The following is a 20,955-nucleotide window of genomic DNA, read 5'->3' as shown; positions in this document are numbered from 1 at the left end:
TAAATACTGAAGTATAATTAGGATAGATACTATTAAACACATACTGCAGATGAAGTAACTAAGCTTTAGAGATTTGGTGTGTTCAAAGTTACATAACTAGAAGGTGGAAGACTGAAAGTCCACTGGCCCTTGTGTGAAAAGCTGAATGGGGAACATTTCCACTGGTTTGAATTGTCCATACCTTTGTACAACTCAAAACAATCGTGAACACATACTGTTTTTTGCTTAAATATGATTTGTGTACATTGCATATGTTAGTCAAAGATCAATCCTAATTAAATAGCCATAGAAATGTGTCTTATGTAATACCCATTGGAAATACATTGAGCACTTATGAAATGAGGTTTGTTTTTTTTTTTTGAGACAGAGTCTTGCTCCATCGCCAGGCGCCAGGCTGGAGTGCAGTGGCGCAATCTTGGCTCACTGCAACCTCCACCTTCTGGGTTCAAGCAATTCTGCCTCAGTCTCCCGAGTAGCTGGGACTACAGGCATGCGCCACCATGCCTAGCTAATTTTTGTATTTTTAGTGGAGACAGGGTTTCACCATTTTGGCCAGGATGGTCTTGATCTCTTGACCTTGTGATCCGCCTGCCTCAGCCTCCCAAAGTGCTATGATTACAGGCGTGAGCCATTGCGCCCGGCCATGAAACGAGTTTATATGTTTATACCTTGTTTATTTTGTTTACCCATATGAAAAAGAAAATATGTTTTCCCATATTCATGTTTTATATGGAAGAAAGATTTTAGAACATATTTACTCATCAATTAAAATGAATTGAAGCAGATATACAGTGCTAGAACTTTGGTCTAGAGCTCAGTAAACCCAACTGGTATGACAGAGAAATACAGGATAAGTGACAGGTAAAAGTGGCAAGTAAAGAACTCTAAAATGATAATGACACACTATGGATCGTTTTTTAGGGATAGTGAAGCTGAAGAAGAAATACTTATCCACTTGCTGGTTGTTCTTTGAGCTTGCACGCCAATCTTCCAGATTACAAAGGAAGAATTTCCTGGGAATGGGTCTCAGAAATCTTTCCTAAGGCTGTTTATAGGAGGTTTAAAACTCTGTGCAAATGTGCACATTTGCCATGTGTGTATGGAATACTCTTTAAAAATATAATTGAAAATTGTCTTTGTTCTAAAAATGTAAACTGTGTAATTTACCTTGATTTGGCTGAATGAAGTTAATAAAATTGATAGCTCCTTAAGGGCTTTATTCTCTTGGTCATTGCCTACTTGTGTGAATGCAGATTTTATCTGGTTTGAATTTGTTTCAAAGGAACATTGTTTTGTAAAGAAAATATTTTTTTTCCCGTGTGTTATTGCATAGCACATTGAGAAAATAGATTGAGGATATTTATTGTTTCATTTTATGATTTTTCTTTGAATATAACATTTTGCTCTTTTATTGGAAACAAAACTGCTCCCAAGAAGAAAATTGTATTTCCTTTTAATTTTATGATAGTGCATTTAAAATAAAGTATATCTTGACAAGGTGATGAAGATGATGATTGCCAACTACAATTTAATAACACTAAAGAAATTAATGAGTTTTGATTCCTTTGCTTATCTTGTGTGCTGTAGTCTAGTTCCTTTTTTTTTGAGATGAAGTCTTGCTTTGTCACCCAGCTTGGAGTGCAGTTGTGACCTTGGCTCACTGCAACCTCTGCCTCCCAGGTTCAAGCAATTCTCCTGCCTTAGCCTCCTGAGTAACTGGGATTACAGGTGCGCACCACCACATCAATTTAAATGTTGCCTTTTAAAAAGGCCTCTCAAAAAAAAAAAACAAACCTCATTTCATAAGTGCTCAATGTATTTCCAATGGGTATTACATAAGACACATTTCTATGGCTATTTAATTAGGATTGATCTTTGACTAACATATGCAATGTACACAAATCATATTTAAGCAAAAAACAGTATGTGTTCACGATTGTTTTGAGTTGTACAAAGGTATGGACAATTCAAACCAGTGGAAATGTTCCCCATTCAGCTTTTCACACAAGGGCCAGTGGACTTTCAGTCTTCCACCTTCTAGTTATGTAACTTTGAACACACCAAATCTCTAAAGCTTAGTTACTTCATCTGCAGTATGTGTTTAATAGTATCTATCCTAATTATACTTCAGTATTTATAAAACAGGTATATAAATGTTGCCTTTTAAAAACTTAAAACACTTTTTCTGTACTTAATAGTTGACTATGAAACTCATCAATAAAATAGATTTTAAAATGAGTAATAAGAGAAAGAAGGTAATTTTTGTATTTTTAGTAGAGACGGAGTTTCATCACGTTAGTCAGGCTGGTCTCGAACTCCTGACCTTGTGATCCGCCCGCCTCTGCCTCCCAAAGTGCTGGGATTACAGGCGTGAACCACTGTGCCCAGCCATGTTTAGTTCCTTTTAAGTCTTTTCTTTGACGTTTTATATGACTTTCAGACTGTGTGTGTATACGTATGATATAAATAATTATGTATTAAAGTATATTAAAATATCAATTACATAAAATTAATATATAGTTTAATTTATAACTTAATGTTAACTATAATTAGCATAACTATTAATATGGTATATGGAAAAATAAATCTATATATTATATATATATACACGCATATGCATAATCTGAAAATACATGTATACTTTTTAGAGATGAGATTTTGTTCTGTTGCACAGGCTGGTTCACTGCACCCTCCACATCTCAGGCTCAAGGAATTCTCCCACCTTAGCCTCTCTAGCAGCTGAGACTATGGTGTGTGCCAGCGTGCTTGGCTGAACTCTTTTTTGTATTTTTTGTAGAGACAGGATGTCACTATGTTGCCTAGGTTGGTCTCAAACTCCTGGGCTCAAGTAATCATCCTGCCTCAGCCTCCCAAAGTGTTGGGATTGCAGGCATGAACCACAAGGCCTAGTTGACTTTCAGATTATATTAAAATTCACTGTTATAAAACCTTTGAATAGCATAAGGATAGCAAACAGTTGCTTGAAGCAGCTTGTGTAAGTCATAGTTGCAAACCAACTTTTTAGGTTTTTTTTGCTTACCTATTTTTTTTTTTTTTTTTTTGAGATGGAGTCTCACTCTGTCACCCAGGCTGGAGTGCAGTGGCACAATCTCGGCTCACTGCAACCTCCGCCTCCCAGGTTCAAGCAATTTTCTTGCCTCAGCCTCCTGAGTAGCTGGGATTACAGGTGTGTGCCTCCACACCCAGCTAATTTTTGTATTTTTAGTAGAGATGGGTTTCAACATCTTGGCTAGGCTGGTCTTGAACTCCTGACCTCGTGATCCATCTGCCTCGGCCTCCCAAAGTGCTGGGATTACAGGCGTGAGCCACTGCGCCCAGCCTTTTTGCTTACTATCAGGCTATTTTAATTATGATCTATATTAGGTAAATAGTATATGAATAAAAATACTTAAATGCAACTGTTGACATGTAATGACATCTAGGTAATTAACGTTGGTAATTTAAAATTATTTACTAATTGTGTATGGCTGTTTTTCTTTCTCATGGGTGATTTGTTTAACTCAGTATTTATTCATTCAATTATATATATACTGTATTTATTTATTTATTTTAGTTTGGATCTCTTTGATGGTTTTGAGAGGTCACGCTCCAATTTAGCCTCCTAGTTGTCTGGTTAGTGTTTACCAGTTCAAATAATCACGTGATCTTACAGTGGAGATACATATATATATATAAACTTACCTGTGAATATATATATATGGTGAAGTCTTTTAGTCATCATCACTGATAAATGTTTCTCAGCATGGCTTATTTAATGTATTCAGTTTCCTGGGGGTTACTTTGTTGGGTGCCCTTCAGAATTTGACACCAAGACCCACCCTCTTAGAATAAACCTGGTCAAAAATATGTTGGGATGATTGTTATTTTATCTTTAGAAATGACCCATCTTGAGATGTAATAATCTTGAGATGTGTCTTAGGAGACTGGAGAAATGGCCAAACCTAAAGGTGATACATCAAGACTAGAATTAAGTTGCAGTGTATTCATTATTATATATGCTTTAAATTGTTTCTTTGAAGGATGTTTTACATAAGGGCAGTGCTTCCTTTTTAAAGGAAGGGAAATTTGATAATGAGAAGTTAGTGCATGTCCATCAGCATTTGGGAAAAAGAAATCTATTTAGGAGTCATGACTATCATCAGTAGAGAAGTGTTCTTTGTTGTTGGTTATCAGTAAGTAGTTCAGCATGGTTTTTTATATCTGTATGAAATATTCTCAGAACTTTTCAATTTCCATTTATCAGATTCCATGTTTATTATGCTTTGTTGATAGTAATACAAACTTCTAGGCATCTTGATGATGAGAAAGAGTTATTTATGATTATGGATGTGACTTTGCTAACTAGCAGATTTTGTTGGTTTCTCAGGTACTGACAGCCTTTTATTATTCTGTCTTCTGGTATTCTTCTGTCTTCTTTAAAATTTTTAAACAGATTAGATACATCATATAGTTAGAGATTGGCTCAGTTGTGCCTGGAACTCAGCCTAACATTACTCTGAACTTTTCAATGCTGAGTTTGTAGACAAAATTGAGTTTTAAGAATTTTAATGATCAAAACCTGATTTACCAAGATATTGTCAGTGAAGTCCTGCCTGAATTTCTTATTGCAGCTTTGATAAATAATCCACTCTTTTAAATTCAAAATCAAGGAAAATATTTTAACTTAAGAACAATATTAGGTGGATCTGAAAGCCCAAATAGTAACTTTAAATAAGTTATTCCTTAATATACCTAGGGGATTGGTTCTAGGACCCCTGCAGATACCAAAATTAGCACATATTCTAGTCCCACAGTCAGATGTGGGGAACTTGCAAATATGAAAAGTTGGTGCTTCATATATTTGAGTTTTGTATCCCACAGCTGTATTTTCTCTCTGTGTTGCGTTGAAAGAAATCTGCATGTAAGTGCATCTGACCAGTTCAAACCTGTGTCCCATTGTCAACTGTAACTTGTAATTCCAGACATGTATGTAAGGAAACTTTGCCTTTGATAATTGGAGTGCAGTTGAATTGAAGTATGACATATCCCACTCTAAAATATAAAGAAGAGTGCCAAGTTATCTTGTTTGTTGGATGTGTTCATGAGAATCTTTAAGGATTTTTATTACATTAGCTACCTAAATAGAATGACAAAATCCTCTCAGAATATTGAGTTTTGTGAGTGAGAAGAGGAAAAAGGATAATGACCGATTGTTTTTGTTCATTTCAGTAATCAACAAATTTTCACAGAAGACAGAATAATTTAAAATTTTTAAACAGATTAGATACATCATATAGTTAGAGATTGGCTCAGTTGTGCCTGGAACTCAGCCTAACATTACTCTGAACTTTTCAAACTGTTCTGTAGCTTTAGGTGTGTAACTTTGCGTTTACAATTGTATTATACCTGTTTGTGTAATCTGCCACCTCTAAAATTAGATCAAAGACTTTTTTGTTTGTATGTTGTTTTGCATGAGTTTGGTCTTTTAAATATATATATTTTAGTACGTGGTACAAAGGGAGCTCAATAAGTATTTGTCAATAATTAATTTTAATTCTTTAATGACAACTTGTATTTTTTATATTTTTAATTTTTTATGAGACGGAGTTTTACTCTCATCGCCAAGGCAGGAGTGCAATGGCATGATCTTGGCTCACTGGAACCTCTGCCTCCTGGGTTCAACCTGTTCTCCTGCCTCAGCCTCTTGAGTAGCTGGCATTACAGGCTCCTGCCACCATGCCTAGCTAACTTTTGTGTTTTTAGTAGAAATGAGGTTTCACCTGTTGGCCAGGCTGGTCTCTTAACTCCTGACCTCAGGCGATCCAGCTACCCTAGCCTCCCAAAGTGCTGGAAATACAGGCATGAGCCACTGTGCCCGGCCCATTTTTTATTTTTTAAATTAAAAATGTATTAAGTGTTTTCCTACCTTTAATGCTTTTGCAGTAGGACTAAAACTATTTTTAAAATGTCATGTGTGTCATTATATATACTACATTAGGTGAAAAAGTATATAAAATGAGTTTATTTCTGTATTTTAATACATTTCTTATAAATCACTGATTTTTCAGATATTTTTCCTCATCTCTTCCCTTTGCTATTCTTTTTCTTTAGTGATTTTATGTGATGTTAACAAAATAAACACAATTTAATTATATTGTTTTTCTCTGTTTTTAGGTTGTTATGGAGTTGATGGAGAGAGTGACTCTATTATGAGTTCAGCTTCTGAAAACTCCACTGAACCTTGGTTTTGTGATGCCTGTAAATGTGGTGTTTCTCCTAGCTGTGAACTATGTCCTAACCAGGATGGAATTTTCAAGGAGACAGATGCTGGAAGGTGGATGTCCTAATTATGTTGGTTCATATGTTTGCTTTATAATGTGTTTGCTTTTGACTACTCTGTTCTTTTGTTTCTGATAATCCAGGTTACACACATTCATTTGATTGCTTCTTTGTATCTTCTTGGCATACTAAATGACCAGTGGGATACAGATGGAGAAGGGCGAGAGGAAAGACCAGTTATCGAGTACCTGCATTGGCCTTTATATCCATAATCTTATTTAATCTTAATAATTGACCCTATGATGAGGCAGGTGGTAAAGTTTCCTCTTTTATAGGCATAATACCGAGGGCTCAGATTATTTAAATAACTTATTAGTTTAAGACCACAAACTGGTGAATGGTCAATTTTGAACCTAGGTCTGTGTGACTTTTTATCAAGAGATAGAACTTAATACAGTGATTTAAAAAGGAGAATTTTAGTACAAAGAATTATTAAGATATGATAAAAGAGTCACTATAAGGTATTAAAAACTCTAAAGGGTGCTCTGGGGCAGAGGGAGATTATCCAAGGAATGACAAAATTGGAAGGATGACCTCTTACCCTAGGTAGGGTTCAGGCTTTGTTGGAGAAACTATAGTTAAACCTTACTGGATGGAGAGAAGTATGCAGGTTATAACCTAAGCCACATTTTTTTGGCAAGTAGGTGACTGGTATAGTCTGCAGGGAGAACTGGTGCACTGGTTTGAAACCTGGGGAGTATGCTGTCTGCATTCAGAGGGCCATGGAAAAGTGATCTTCAGTTTGAGCCAGGGCTGTGTGGTCACTGAGGGACTGTATATGGCTGGTCAGAGCACAGGAGGATGTACTCTACCCATCCCTGCTGAAAAGTCCCTCCCTTCTACATGACTCTACCATTGAGTTTATAGTTCCCTCTACCATTGAGTTTAATGTCATGCTCACTCTAAGAAGAAATGCTGAATAAATTCTGTCCATTATTGCAAAGTAGATATGGAAGCATGCATGAGAGGCAATTAAATTGATAAGTGGCACGAAGACTTGTGTTCTTTTTAATACATCCACACTCATGTTTGTTAACACATTTGAGCAGTTGTCATCATAATGATGTTGACATCTTTCATATTTATTTATTTATTTATTTTACAGGAGATTACCATCTAGGGTTGGTGACTAAAATTAAGAATAATTTTCAACCTTTTGTATTTTGTGGAGATCACTCTCTGCCTCTTCCTCTCCAGTATAAGATGGGGGATACTTAAATTTTTATTCTATCACATAAGGATATTTCAGTATTTTATTAAACATCCTTTATAGTAAAACCAAGAATAACAATAAAGTGACCTATATACATTATCACCATCACTTCCCATATTTTAACATCAAAAAGCTAGGGTACATTATGTCCTAAAATAAAGGATAGGCTTTAAACTTTAATAAAATTTACTCTAGTAAAAAATGTTTGTCTTATTTTTCTCATTTTCACCTCAATTGGTAGACTGATCCTTGGGAAATGTTGCCATAGAAATGTTGCCATAGATTCTATTGCTGGGATAGCATAGAATCTACCATGGAATCTTGGAGAACCCCATGTGTTGATGTTCAGGACAAATGACTAAAGAATCTTACCTCTCATTCTTTGTCCTCTATCCAAAAATAAAATATATAACAAACGATTTGATGTATTGACATGAATCTGTGGTCTATATCTTTGGCGTAGGTATTTAAGTTTGGCCTGACATTGGTCTAGTATTAGGGAGTTTAGTAAGCATTAAAAGTGTGTACTTTCAAGTTGGACTGCCTGTTTTTGGATTCTAGTCTTTTTTTGTTTGTTTTTACTAGCTATAATTTTAGGCAAGTGATGTAACCTTTTTATGCCTCAGTTTCTTTAGCAGTGTTGAGAGGGCTAAATGAGATGATTCATGAGAAACAATTAGCAGGTTTCTATAACATAATAAGTAGTCAGTAAATGTCTCCTTACTCTTAATCTGCTGTTACTGCTACTACTAGTGCTTTCTTATTACCATTTGCTCTAGGTAATCAGGGAGTATTAGCTGATCCATATATATATTATGTGTGTGTGTGTATATATATATATATATATATTTTTTTTTTTTTTGATAACTCTTCCAGTCCTGAGAATTGAAATTTTTAGTTATAAATTGTAGTGAATAAGTAAGGCAGCTTTGGAAAGACAGAACTTCCGTTTAGGGAAGAGAATTTATTTTGCTGTTTTTCTTGTTAATAATTTAAAAGTTCTGTTAGAACACTGTCAATTAGTGGTTACTTCATGCTATCATAGTAGACAAAGCAACTGGCAAAGTTGTTTCTGAATGAAGAAAACCAAGGCCTCTTTACCATTTAGGTTTACTGAGTGATACTTGTTTTGCCTACTGTGACATTACATAAATAGACACCTCCTGTAATGGTACAACCTGGCAAAATTCTTTAATATACTATTTGAACACCTTACTTGTGCTAATGTCTACACTCACCTGTAGGCTGTACTGGAAATTATAGGTCTTGATAATATTTCTAAGAACATAATACTAGTTTGATTCAAGGTATAAAAAGCCAAGAAAATTCGACAAGGCTTTTAGTATGTGAGCTTCAAATGGAAAATAGGAAAAAAGAAAGAATAATGTATATAAAGAATAAAAAAGGTTTTGAAATTCACTGTCATATGAGATCATTTAGACTTTTTCCTTCTATTCTTGTTAGGAGCCACAAGTTCTGTGTGGAAAATGATGTGACTTAATGTAGCAAAACCATCAGTATGTTCTTGTCATTAAATTTCTATTTTAAATCTTATGGAGAGTAAGACTACTTATTGAGTAGTCTTATAAACTTGACTGTGGGAAATTTTTAGGCATGCTCTCCTTTTTTATTTTTTATTTATATTTTTACTCTTTGTGGGTACATAGTAGATAATATATATTCATGAGGCACATGAGATGTTTTGATACAGGCATGCAGTGTGAAATAAGCACATCATGGAGAATGGGGTATTCTTGTCTCAAACATTTATCTTTTGAGTTACAAACAATCCAGTTACACTCTTGAAGTTATTTTTAAATGTACAATTTAGTTATTATCGACTATAGTCACCCTGTTGTGCTATCAGACAGTAGGTCTTAGTCTTTCCATTTTTTGTACTCATTACCCATCTCCCACCTCCCCCCATCACTTCACCCTTCCCCTGCACTAGCCTTCCCAACCTTTAGTAACCATTCTTCTACTGTCTGTCTCCATGAGTTCAATTGTTTTGATTTTCAGATCCCACAAATAAGTGAGAACATGTGATGTTTGTCTCACTGTGTCTGGCTTCTTTCATCTAACATAATGATCTCTAGTTCCACCCCATTTGTTGCAAATGACTGGCTGTCATTGTTTTTTATGGATGAATAGTACTCCATTGTGTATATGTACCACATTTTCTTTATCCGATCCATCTGTTGATGGACACTTTGGTTGATGCCAAATCTTAGCTATTGTAAACAGTGCTGCAACAAATACAGAAGTGCAGATCTCTCTTCAATATACTGATCTCCTTTCTTTGGGTGTATACCCAGCAGTGGGATTGCTGGATTATATGGCAACTTAATTTTTAGGAGCCTCCAAACTTTTCTTTATTATGGTTGTACTAATTTACATTTTCTGCAATAGTGTGTAAGGGTTCCCTTTTCTCCACATCCTTGCCAACATTTGTTATTGCCTGTCTTTGGGATATAAGCCCAGTTAAATGGCTTATATCCCGAAGACAGGCAATAACAAATGTTGGCAAGGATGTGGAGAAAAGGGAATTCTGAGATATTATTTCATTGTAGTTTTGATTTGTGTTTCTCTGACGATCAAAGATTTTGAGCCCCTTTTTATGTGCCTATTTGCCATATGATAAATGTCTATTCAACTCTTTGTCTGTTTTTAATCAGATTATTAGATTTTTTTCCTGTAGAGTTGTTTGAGCTCCTTATATGATCTGGTTATTTATCCCTTGTTAGTTGGGTAATTTGCACATATTTTCTCCCATTCTATGGGTTGTCTCTTCAGTTAGATGATTGTATCCTTTGTCCATGTTGTTGTGATCCCGCTTTTTAAAAAATCTGATACGTTGTCTTTTGTCTGTTTTTGCTTTGGTTGCTTGTGCTTGCGGAGTTTTGCTCAAGAAATGTTGTCCAGAGCACTGTCCTGGAGATTTTCCCCAGTGTTTCCTGTAGTATTTTCATAGCTTGAGGTCTTAGATTTAAGTCTTTAATCCATTTTGATTTGATTTTTGTATATGGTGAGAGTTGGGGTGTAGTTTCCTTCCTCTGCATATAGATATCCAGTTTTCCTAGCACCATTTATTGAAGAGACTGTCTTTTCCCCAATGTGTTCTTGGGACCTTTTTCAAATTAAGTTCATTAGGTGTGTGGATTTGTTTGTGGATTTGTTTCTGAATTCTCTATTCTGTTCTATTGTTCTGTTATCTGTTTTATGACAGTATCATGCTGTTTTGGTTACTATAGGTATGTGGTATAATTTGAAATCAGGTAGTGTGATTCTTTTTGCTTAGGATAGCTTTGACTCTTCTGGGTCTTTTGTGGTTCCATATAGATTTTAAAATATTTTTTTCTATTTCTGTGAAGAATGTCATTGGTATTTTGATAGGGATTGCATTGAATCTGTAGATTCCTTTTTGTAGTATGGACATTTTAACAATATTGATTCTTCTAGTTCATGAACATGGAATGTTTTTCCATTTTTTGGTGCCTTCTTCAATTTCTTTCATCAGTGTTTTATAATTGTTGTTACTATAGAGATCTTTTACTTCTTTAAGTTAATTCATACGCATTTAATCTTACATGTGGCTGTTGTAAATGGGACTACTTTTAAAATTTCTTTTCACATTATTCACCGTTGTCATACAGACATGCTTCTGATTTTTGTATGTTGCTTTTGTCTTCTGTAACTTTACTGAATTTATTGGTTCTAATAGTTTTCTTGTGGAGTCTTTAGTTTTTTCCAAATATAACATTATGTCATTTGCAAACAAGAATAATTTGACTTCTTCCTTTCCAATCCGGATGCCCTCTATATCTTTCTGTTGTCTGATTGCTGGAAGACAGGGCTTCCAGTACTGTGTTGAGAAACAGTGATGAGAGTGGGCATCCTTGTTGTGTTCCAGATCTTAGAGGAAAAACTTTCAGTTTTTCCCATTTGGTATGATACAGCTCTGGGTCTGTCATATATGGCTTTTATTATGTTGTGATATGTATTTCTATCCCCTGTCTTTGGGGGCTTTTATGATGAAGGGATGTTGAATTTTATCAAATGCTTTTTCAGCATCAGTTGAAATGATCATATGGATTTTATCCTTTTTTCTGTTGATGTGATGATGTATTGTGTTGATTAATTTGCTAGTGTTGAACCATCCTTGCATCGCAGGGATAAATCCTACTTGGTCATAATGAATGATCTTTCTAATGTATTGTTAAATTTGGTTTGTTAGTATTTTGTTGAGGATTTTTGCATCAATGTTCATCAGAGATTCTGGCCTGTAGTTTTCTTTTTTTGATGTGTCTTTGTCTGGTTTTGGTATCAAAGTAACACTGGTCTCATAGAATGTGTCTATTTTTTTGGAGTAGTTTAAGTAAGATTGGTATTAGTTCTTTAACTGTTTAGTAAAATTCAGCAGTAAAGCCATTAGGTCCCAGGCTTTTCTTTACTGGGAGACTTTATTACAGCTCCAATCTCATTACTTGTTATTGATATATACAGGCTTTGGATTTCTTCATGGTTCAATCATGTTAAGTTGTATGTGTCTGGGAATTTATCCATTTCTTCTAGATTTTCTAATTTATTGGCATATAGTTGCTCATAGCAGGTGCTTTGAAATGATCCTTTGAAATTCTGCAATATCAGTTATAATGTTTTCTTTTTTATTTCTAATTTCATTTGTATCTTCTCTCTTTTTTTCCTCAGCCTGGCTAAAGGTTTGTCAGTTTTGTTTACCTTTTCAAAATACCAACATTTTGTTTCATTGATCTTTTGTATATATTTTTTCATTTCAAATTTATTTATTTCTGCTCTGATCTTTATTAATTATTTTCTTCTAATTTTGGGTTTGGTTTACTCTTGCTTTTCTAGTTCTTTAAGATGCATCATTGGATTGTTTATTTGAAATTTTTTCTTTTTTTGATGTAGGGACTAATAGCTATAAACTTCCTTCTTACTACTGCTTTTGCTCTACATAGGTTTTGGTATGTTGTGTCTCCATTATCATTTCTCATACTCTTCTTATTTATGTCATTTGTTGGGTATCCTCCCAGCTATTGTGAAATGAAATATGGCTCTGAACTAAATTCCTTAATTTCTAAAAATAAGCTTTATGTTGCAATAAAAGGCAGCATTGAAATGTTTATGCCTCAGTTCTTTCTTTCTTTTTTTTTTTTCCCTTGAGACAGAGTCTGGCTCTGTTGCCCAGGCTAAAGTGCAGTGGCACAATATTGGCTCACTGCAACCTCTGCCTCCTGGGCTCAAGTGAGCCTCCCACTGAAGCCTCCTGAGTAGCTCAAATGTACCACCACACCTAGCTAATATTTGTATTTTTCTGTAGACACTAGGTTTTAGCCTGTTGCCCAGGCTGGTCTTGAACTCCTGGGCTCAAGCAGTCTTTCCATCTCACCCTCCCAAAGTGTTAGTACTACAGGCCTGAGCCACTGTACCTGGCCAGTTTTTTCTTTTTCTTTTTCTTGAGACAGGTCTGGCTTTGTTGCCCAGACTGGAGTGCAGTGGCATGATGTTGGCTGATTGTAAACCTCCACCTCCTAAGCTCAAGCAATCCTACCTCAGCCTCCCAAGTAGCTGGGACTACAAGGGCCTGCCATGACACCTGGCTAATTTTTGTATTTTTTGTAGAGATGTGGTTTCACCATGTTACCCAGGCTGGTCTTGAACTCCTGAGCTTAAGTGATCCTCCTGCCTCGGCCTCCCAAATTTCTGGGAGTACAGGCATGAGCTACTGTGCCTGACCAGTTCTTTCTTTTTTTCCTTTAAATTTCTAGACTTAGTAAGTCTTAGTTCTGTCCCTTGCTAGCCTTGTTATATTTGGAATCAGCTAATCTTTCTGAAACTAATTATTCATATGCAAATGAAAAATCTCCCATTCAACAAAAGCTTTTAGGCTTTTTTTTCCTTGTAGGCTTTTTTTAACATTTCTTGAGTGAAGACATTGAGCCACACTCTGCTGTAAGCACTTCACATACATCTTTATAACTGCCTTTATGGTGCTCTACCCCTAGCATACACTTATAATGGATTACTGAATGAAGGAATGAAAATAACATACTTGACATGAATTTGTTTTACATGCTGTAAAGATATTACTGATACAGAGCAGCACTTCAGACTCCAATTTTATTGCTTAATATAGTTTTCAATCTTAAATGAGTCCTTTGAGAAGTATTCTGCTTAGTCTGCTTTATTAAAATATATGAATTTAAAATAATCTGTTAATAGCTTGTGCTAGGATGACAGTTCTGACTCTGTTTTTTGGTGGCTTTATGTGGTGCTTGTTTCCTGTTCCTTTCCCCAATCAATATCTGTCATAATAGCTCCTAGCAAAATCAATGGTAAAGTAACAAGGAAGATTATTATTTTTTTTTAATTTTCAGGTTTATCTTAATTGCAAAGTTATAAATTATGTGCATCTAAATAAAATGAACAAAAAACTATTTACAACTGGCATTAGAAGGTACCATAATGGTCTCGGCCATGATTTTCATTGACTTTGATAGGTATTGTAATAAGGATTCAAATTGGTATCCTCACATGAGTGATTGGGAGAAATGATATACTTGTGTGCCAGTCAAACTGAAATGGCAGTTTAAATCTGTGGTAGTTGTGTACTACATTTTAAGAAGGTCAGTAGGAAGCATGCAGCCAGCTGTTAGGTTTATCAAAGATAAACTGCTACAGAGTATAGTGACATTTAATACATCAGTGGAGCATGAAAAAACTGAACAAATTAAATTGAGAAAGCAGCTGCTTGTCGAAGATGTGTATCTTTATATTGAACTCCACAGGATGCATTTGGGAGGTTGGATTAAAACGTTCTATCAAGAAAATCTCAAAACCTTGGCTTTTTTCCCCAATAAAAAAGAAAGTTTTTAAAAAGATTTGGAACTATTTTTCCCAGTGCCTCAATAGGATGATTTTTAGTCTTAGTCCTTTAAAACTAACAATGCACCACGAAACCAGAACCATATAGCATGGCATAACCTCTTAAATTGTGATAAAGCAGAATTTGTTGTTAATACAGTCACAGAGTTAATTGAGATTTGCTGTCTCATTTTTACCTCTTTCTTAAAAAAGTGAAAAGATCTACTGTTTATATTTTGAAGTTAGTAATCCCACATTTTGTTTTGTTGTAAGCAAGCTGAAAGGGTGCCTAATATATTAAAAAATGGCTCAGACTAGTTTTTAAAAAATGAAATTAGAAAGAACTCCAATTTTTTTTCAGTGTACTGAAACTGTGAGCATTCTTTGTTTAGGCTTATAGCATTATTCAGACTTTAACAAATATTTATACTTGGGGCATATAAATTTTAGTATGTAGGCTGTATGGTAAGCAAATAAGATGAATGAAAATGTGACTTACTTATTCTGTATGTTTTCCCAGAAGTTTTAACCTGGAAAATAAGTTAAAACTTTATACAAAAATTGTTGTAAAATATGTCCTTAAAGATTATCCCAGCATCTTTTGGAAAAGAGTAACAAGAAAGAGAAATTTTACTTAATTACAGCAGAATGACTTCACAGTTATTAAATTAGGATCCTTAATTCTCAAAGGGCTTAAAATAATGAATGTGACTACCTTTCCTTGCATATGAAAATGATGCTTTGTTTCATTTGAATAGTAGTTTTATGTAAATATTTAAGAATAGTAGATAAGTGCAAAGCGCAGTGAGTAATTTTAAATGAAAGACAATTATAGTTGTTAGCTCTCAGTTTTGGCTAAGCTGCTGGAAAAGTAATTTCAGTCCTCTTTTTTGTAACTAAGTGTTACTCTTTAGGCGTTTCATATTTTTTAATGATGTGCCTGAGATTAGGAGATTTTAACATTTGATCACAGAATTCTCTCAGTAGTATTTTGAGATGGCATGTGTTTTATAATTTGTTTTTCGTGTGGGAATTTTGTGAAAATATTTGATAGAAAAATCGTATCTTCTCTCCTTAGATGGGTTCATATTGTTTGTGCCCTGTATGTTCCTGGAGTAGCTTTTGGAGATATTGACAAATTACGACCAGTAACACTAACGGAAATGAACTATTCCAAATATGGTGCCAAGGTAAGACACAGCATTTTTGATTGCTTAAAAGATAAAGTTTATACTTGTTAGTTTACATGGCTTTTTATTTGTATTATTGTTGACTGCAGAAATGCTTACTAGGAATTATTCCATTTAGCACTAAATCATTTATTATTGATAGTAGTTTTCCTAGAAAGCCAATAATGTATAAATTCTTCTATACATTCTTAATTTAGAACCATGCATGAGGTAAAATGATAATTGGTACTACTAACATTTCCCTGGCACTGTTCACTGTGCCTAACATGTAGACCAAAACCGTATTTACAATTAGTTGGGTCAAATATAAGCCTAATTTCTGACTTTACTTTTGAAGTGGAATTTGTCAAAATTATGAAAAAGAATGTTAGAAGTGATCTTTGATGCTGTTATTGTAATTGTTTTGTGGTGCTGTTAACACGCTCTTTTAAGATGGTGAACTTATTTAATACGTGTTATGTGTATTCTGACTGCTTCACCAACCTAGTGTTCTCCTACGTTTCTCCCTGACTTAGAGGCCTCTCTGTTCACTGAGACACAGTGATACTGAAATTTGGCTAATTAGGGATGGATGCGGTGGCTCACACCTGTTATCCCAGCACTTTTGGAGGCCAAGGTGGGCAGATCACCTGAGGTCAGGAGTTCGAGACCAGCATAGCCAACATGGTGAAACCCCATCTCTACTAAAAATACAAAAAATTAACCGAACGTGGTGGTGCCTGCCTGAAATCCCAGCTACTCATGAGGCTGAGGCAGGAGAATCACTTGAACCTGGAAGGTGGAGGTTGCAGTGAGCTGTGATTGCGCCACAGCACTCTGGCCTGGGCAACAAAGTGAGACTCCATCTCAAAAAAAAAAAGAAAAAGAAATTTGGCCAATTAATAATTTTACAGTGGCTTCTAAGTGTTCAAGTGAAAGGAATAGTCATCTATTTCTTGCTTTAAATTAAAAGCTAGAAATGATTAAGCTTAGTGAGGAAGGCATATCAAAAGCCAAGCTAGGCCAAAAGTTGGGCCTCTTCTGCCAAATACCCAATATGTCAATGCAAAGGAAAAGTTCTTGAAGGAAATTAAAAGTGCTGCTTCAGCGAACACATGAATGATAAGAAAGTAAAACAGTCTTGTTGCTGATATGGAGAAAATTTTAGTAGTCTGGATAGATCATAGCAACCACAACATTCCCTTAAGCTAAAACCTCATCCAGAGCATGGCCTTAACTGTTCAATATTGTGAAGGCTGAGAGAGATGAGGAAGCTTCACAAGAAAAGTTGGAAGGTAGCAGAGATTGGTTCATGAGGTTTAAGGAAAGAAGCCATCTCCTAATATAAAAGATGAAGATGATGTAGCAGGTAGTGAAGAAGAAGCTGCAGCAAGTTATCCAGAAAATTTAGCTAAGACAAATGATGAAGATTGCTACACTCAACAAAGATTTTCAGTGTAGGTGAAACAGCCTTCTTTTGGAAGAAGATGCCATCTAGGACTTCCATAGCTAGAGAGGAGAAGTCACTTTCTGGCTTCAAAGGGCAGGCTGTCTCTCTTCTTTAGGGGCCGGTGCAACTGGTGACTTTAAGTTGATGCCAGTGCTCCTTTACTATTGTGAAAATCCTAGAGCCCTTAAGAATTATGTTAAATCTACTCTGCCTGTGCTCTGTAAATGGAAGAACAAAGCATGGATGACAGCACATCTGTGTACAGCATGGTTTACTGAATATTTTAAGCCCCTTGTTGAGACCTACTGCTCAGAAAAAAAGATTCCTTTCAAAAGAGTACTGCTTATTGACAGGGCACCTGGTCACCCAAGAGCTCTGATGAAGTACAGGGAAACTAATGTGTTTTCATGCCTGCTATCGTGACAGCCATTCTGAAGTCCATAGATCAAGAAGTCATTTAGACTTTAAAGTCTTACTATTTAAGAAATACATTTCATAAAGTTATAGCTGCCATACATAGTGATTCCTCTGATTGATGTGGGGAAACTAAATTGAAAACCTTCTGGAAAGGACTCACTTTTCTAGATGTCATTAAGAATATTTGTGATTCTTGGGAGGAAGTCAACATAACCATATTAACAGGAGTTTGGAAGAAGTTGATTGCAGCCCTCATGGATACCTTTGAGGGATTAAAGACTTCAGTGGAGGAAGTTACTGCTGATGAGGTAGAAATAACAAGAGAACTGGAATTAGAAGTGTAGCCAGAGATGACTGGATTGCTGCAATCTTATGATAAAATTTGAACAGATTAGGAGTTACTTCTCATGGATGAACGAAGAAAGTGGTTTCTTGAGTCTACTCTTGGTAAAGATGCTATGAACATTGTTGAAATTACAGCAAAAGACTTGGGATATTACATAAACTGTATTGATTAAGCAGCACAAGGTTTGAGAGGATTGACTCCAATTTTGAAGGAAGTTCTACCCTTGGTAAAATGCTGTCAAACAGCATCACATGCAACAAAGAAATCTTTCATAAAAGGAAGAAAGAATCTTGGCAGCAAACTTCATTGTTGTTTTATTTTAAGAAATTGTCATGCCAGGTGCGGTGACTGACGCCTGTAATCCCAACACTTTAGGAGGCCGAGGTGGGCAGATCACCTGAGGTCAGGAGTTTGAGATCAGACTGGCTAACATGGCAAAACCCCGTCTCTACTAAAAATACAAAAAATTCGCTGGGTATAGTGGCACACACCTGTAATCCCAGCTACTTGGGAGGCCGAGGCAGGAGAATTGATTGAACCTGGGAGGCAGAAGTTGCAGTGAGCCGAGATTGCGCCACTGCACTCCAGCCTGGGTGACAGAGTGAGACTCCATCTAAAAAGACAAAACAAAAGAAAAACAAAAAAAAGAAAAGAAATTGCCACAGCCACCCTGACTTTCAGCAACCACCACCCCCATTGGTCAACGGCCATCCACATCAAAAAGATTATGTCTTGCTGAAGGCTCAGGTGATCATTAGCATTTTTTAGCAAAAGAGTATTTTTAAATTAATGTACATACATTTTAAAAATACCTAATGTTATACATTTATTAGACCACAGATAGTGTAAGCCTAACTTGAAAATGCATGGAGAAACTAAAAAATTCTTATGACTTGTTTTATTGTGATACTCGTTTTATTACAGTGGTCTGGAGCTGAACTTGCAGTATCTCTGATGTATCCCTGTAAATTTAACAGAGGTTATTTGAGCATTAACAGATAGTATTTATCGGGCAGCAGTTAGAACTAGAAAAGGTTCGGAGATGTTCACTTGGCTGGGTACCGTGGCTCACGCCTGTAATCCCAACACTTTGTAAGGTCAAGGTGGGGAGATTACGAGGTCAAGAGATTGAGACCATCCTGGCCAACATGGTGAAATCTCGTCTCTACTCAAAATATAAAAATTGGCTGGACATGGTGGTGGGCATCTGTAGTCTCAGCTACTCGGGAGGCTGTGTCAGCAGAATTGTTTGAACCCAGGAGGCAGAGGTTCCAGTGAGCTGAGATTCACTGCACTCCAGCCTGGTGACAGTGAGACTCTGTCTCAAAAAAAAAGACGTCCACTTTAATAGTGTGAGCAGCGGGCTTTTATTGGCTGAATGTGGAACCAAAGTAAAAAAATTACTTAAATGGCTACAGCTGTGTATTTTTTTTCTATACAGATATGATTTAGTAGAAAGTTTCCAGTTATATTGTCTAATGTCTAGTTGGCTGTTGTAGTTGGTTGAAGCTTGTTTTTTGATTTTTTTGTTTTGTTTCATTTTTAAAATTTGGTTTATTACAAGGAATTTTTCTAAATTAAATTTCACTTGTGTAAGGTTCTGTGTACAGAAACAGGTCCAGGCTAATTTCCTCTTGTTTATTTTGGTTTACGAAAATATCACCGGGAAATGGGAGTTGGAAATTAGGTACTCTCTGGCTCCTCTGCAAAATCAGATACAATATTGTGAATTATGACTGGGATAGCCTTCTAGACCACATTGCCTACTCATTTTACAATCTGAATTATGTTCTCCCTCTGTGCTCTCAGTTGCTTAGTTCACCAGCATTTTAAATGATTCAGGCAATTGAGGAAGATTCTGTTGTATTTGATAGATTGTTTTATAGTCTAATGTGACTGTCAGGAAATTTTTCCTTATATTCACTCTGAAATCCTTTGTGCAATTTTAACATATTACATGAAATTACCTGCTCAGAGAATTATCCTAACAATATGTCTCTGTTCACAGTGTTGACATCCTTTAAATAATTTAATTTCTGTTTCTCTCTCTCTTAATCTCATATTTAGATTGCTGTTTGCCAGCATATTATACCTTCTATGTTCTACTGTTACTGAAGAAATTCTTTTAACTAGGCAGTAGAATGTCAGGATTTGACTACTGAAATTTTTAAATTTTCCTTTTATTTGTTTCCTTTTATATAGTTCACTTTGAATACTTAAACAGTTTTTTAATTGTCCACTGTCAGTCTTTCATAATTTAATGTTTTTCTTTTATGAAGATTTCTGTTACCAGAGTTGTTTAAATTTTTAGACTAGCTTTTCCGCCCTTTTAAGAGATAGTTAAAAGAATAAAAAAAAAATCTGTTAGGATTTGGAGTAATTTCAACAGTTCATACCTTGGTTTTACAAATGTTCCCTTTTTATACAGAGAAGAATGTAAATAATTGGCTGTATTGTTTATCACTACTAGTTGCACTGAATTGTTTACCTAAAATTACTTTTAGTTGTCTTAAAGATATTTAAAACATGTATGATTTCTAGGTTGCAATGCCTAGATTATTTATTGGATTTTCTCTGGTCTCTTGTTTCATTTACCAAGCAATTTTATAATTGTTTAAGAATTAGTGTAGCTTAATGGTGGGTTTAAAGTAAGACCGTCCTGGTTCGAAGCCTTTCATTTACTTTCTTTGTTATTTTTGGCAAGCAGATTTCTTGTCTTTACCTCAGTTTTCTCGTGTGTAAAATGAGAATAGTTACAGTACCTCTTCTTCATGGTAGTTGTATTTAATGATTACATATATTTATACACATAGTCCTTGACTTGTAATGGGTTTACATCCTGATAAATCCATTGTAAGTTCAAAATATTTTAAGTTGAAGTTAATTTAATACACCTAACCTACCGAGCATAGCTTAGTGCAGCCTACCTTAAATGTGCTTGGAACACTTACATTAGTCTACACTTGAACATAGTCATCTAACACAAAACTTTATTTTATAATAAAATGTTAGCTATCTCATGTAATTTATTGAATACTGTACTGAAAATGGAAAATAGAATGGTTGTATGGGTACTGAAAGTGTGATTTCTGCTGAGTGAGTATCACGTTTGCAACATTGTAAGGTCAAAAAATTA

General features: G+C 35.3%; 1 protein-coding gene across 9 annotated transcripts in view; it reads left to right on the top strand.

Moving 5' to 3' along the window:
• Positions 1-20,955, top strand: part of PHF14 (PHD finger protein 14) — a 191,642-nt gene that overhangs the window by 33,702 nt on the left and 136,985 nt on the right. For all 9 annotated transcript variants that reach the window (XM_064380363.1, XM_012450730.2, XM_012450733.3 and 6 more), the window contains exons 5-6: positions 6,175-6,334; positions 15,516-15,627. In XM_064380363.1, the coding sequence (XP_064236433.1) occupies positions 6,175-6,334; positions 15,516-15,627 (272 nt within the window). The remainder of the gene's footprint in view (positions 1-6,174; positions 6,335-15,515; positions 15,628-20,955) is intronic.

The sequence above is a fragment of the Aotus nancymaae genome, unplaced genomic scaffold (genome assembly GCF_030222135.1).
Source record: "Aotus nancymaae isolate 86718 unplaced genomic scaffold, 86718_ANA_hifiasm-v0.15.2.pri h1tg000025l, whole genome shotgun sequence".
NCBI lineage: Eukaryota > Metazoa > Chordata > Mammalia > Primates > Aotidae > Aotus > Aotus nancymaae.
Note: the sequence above shows the minus strand (reverse complement) of the source record. Positions and strands in the feature narration are given on the sequence as shown.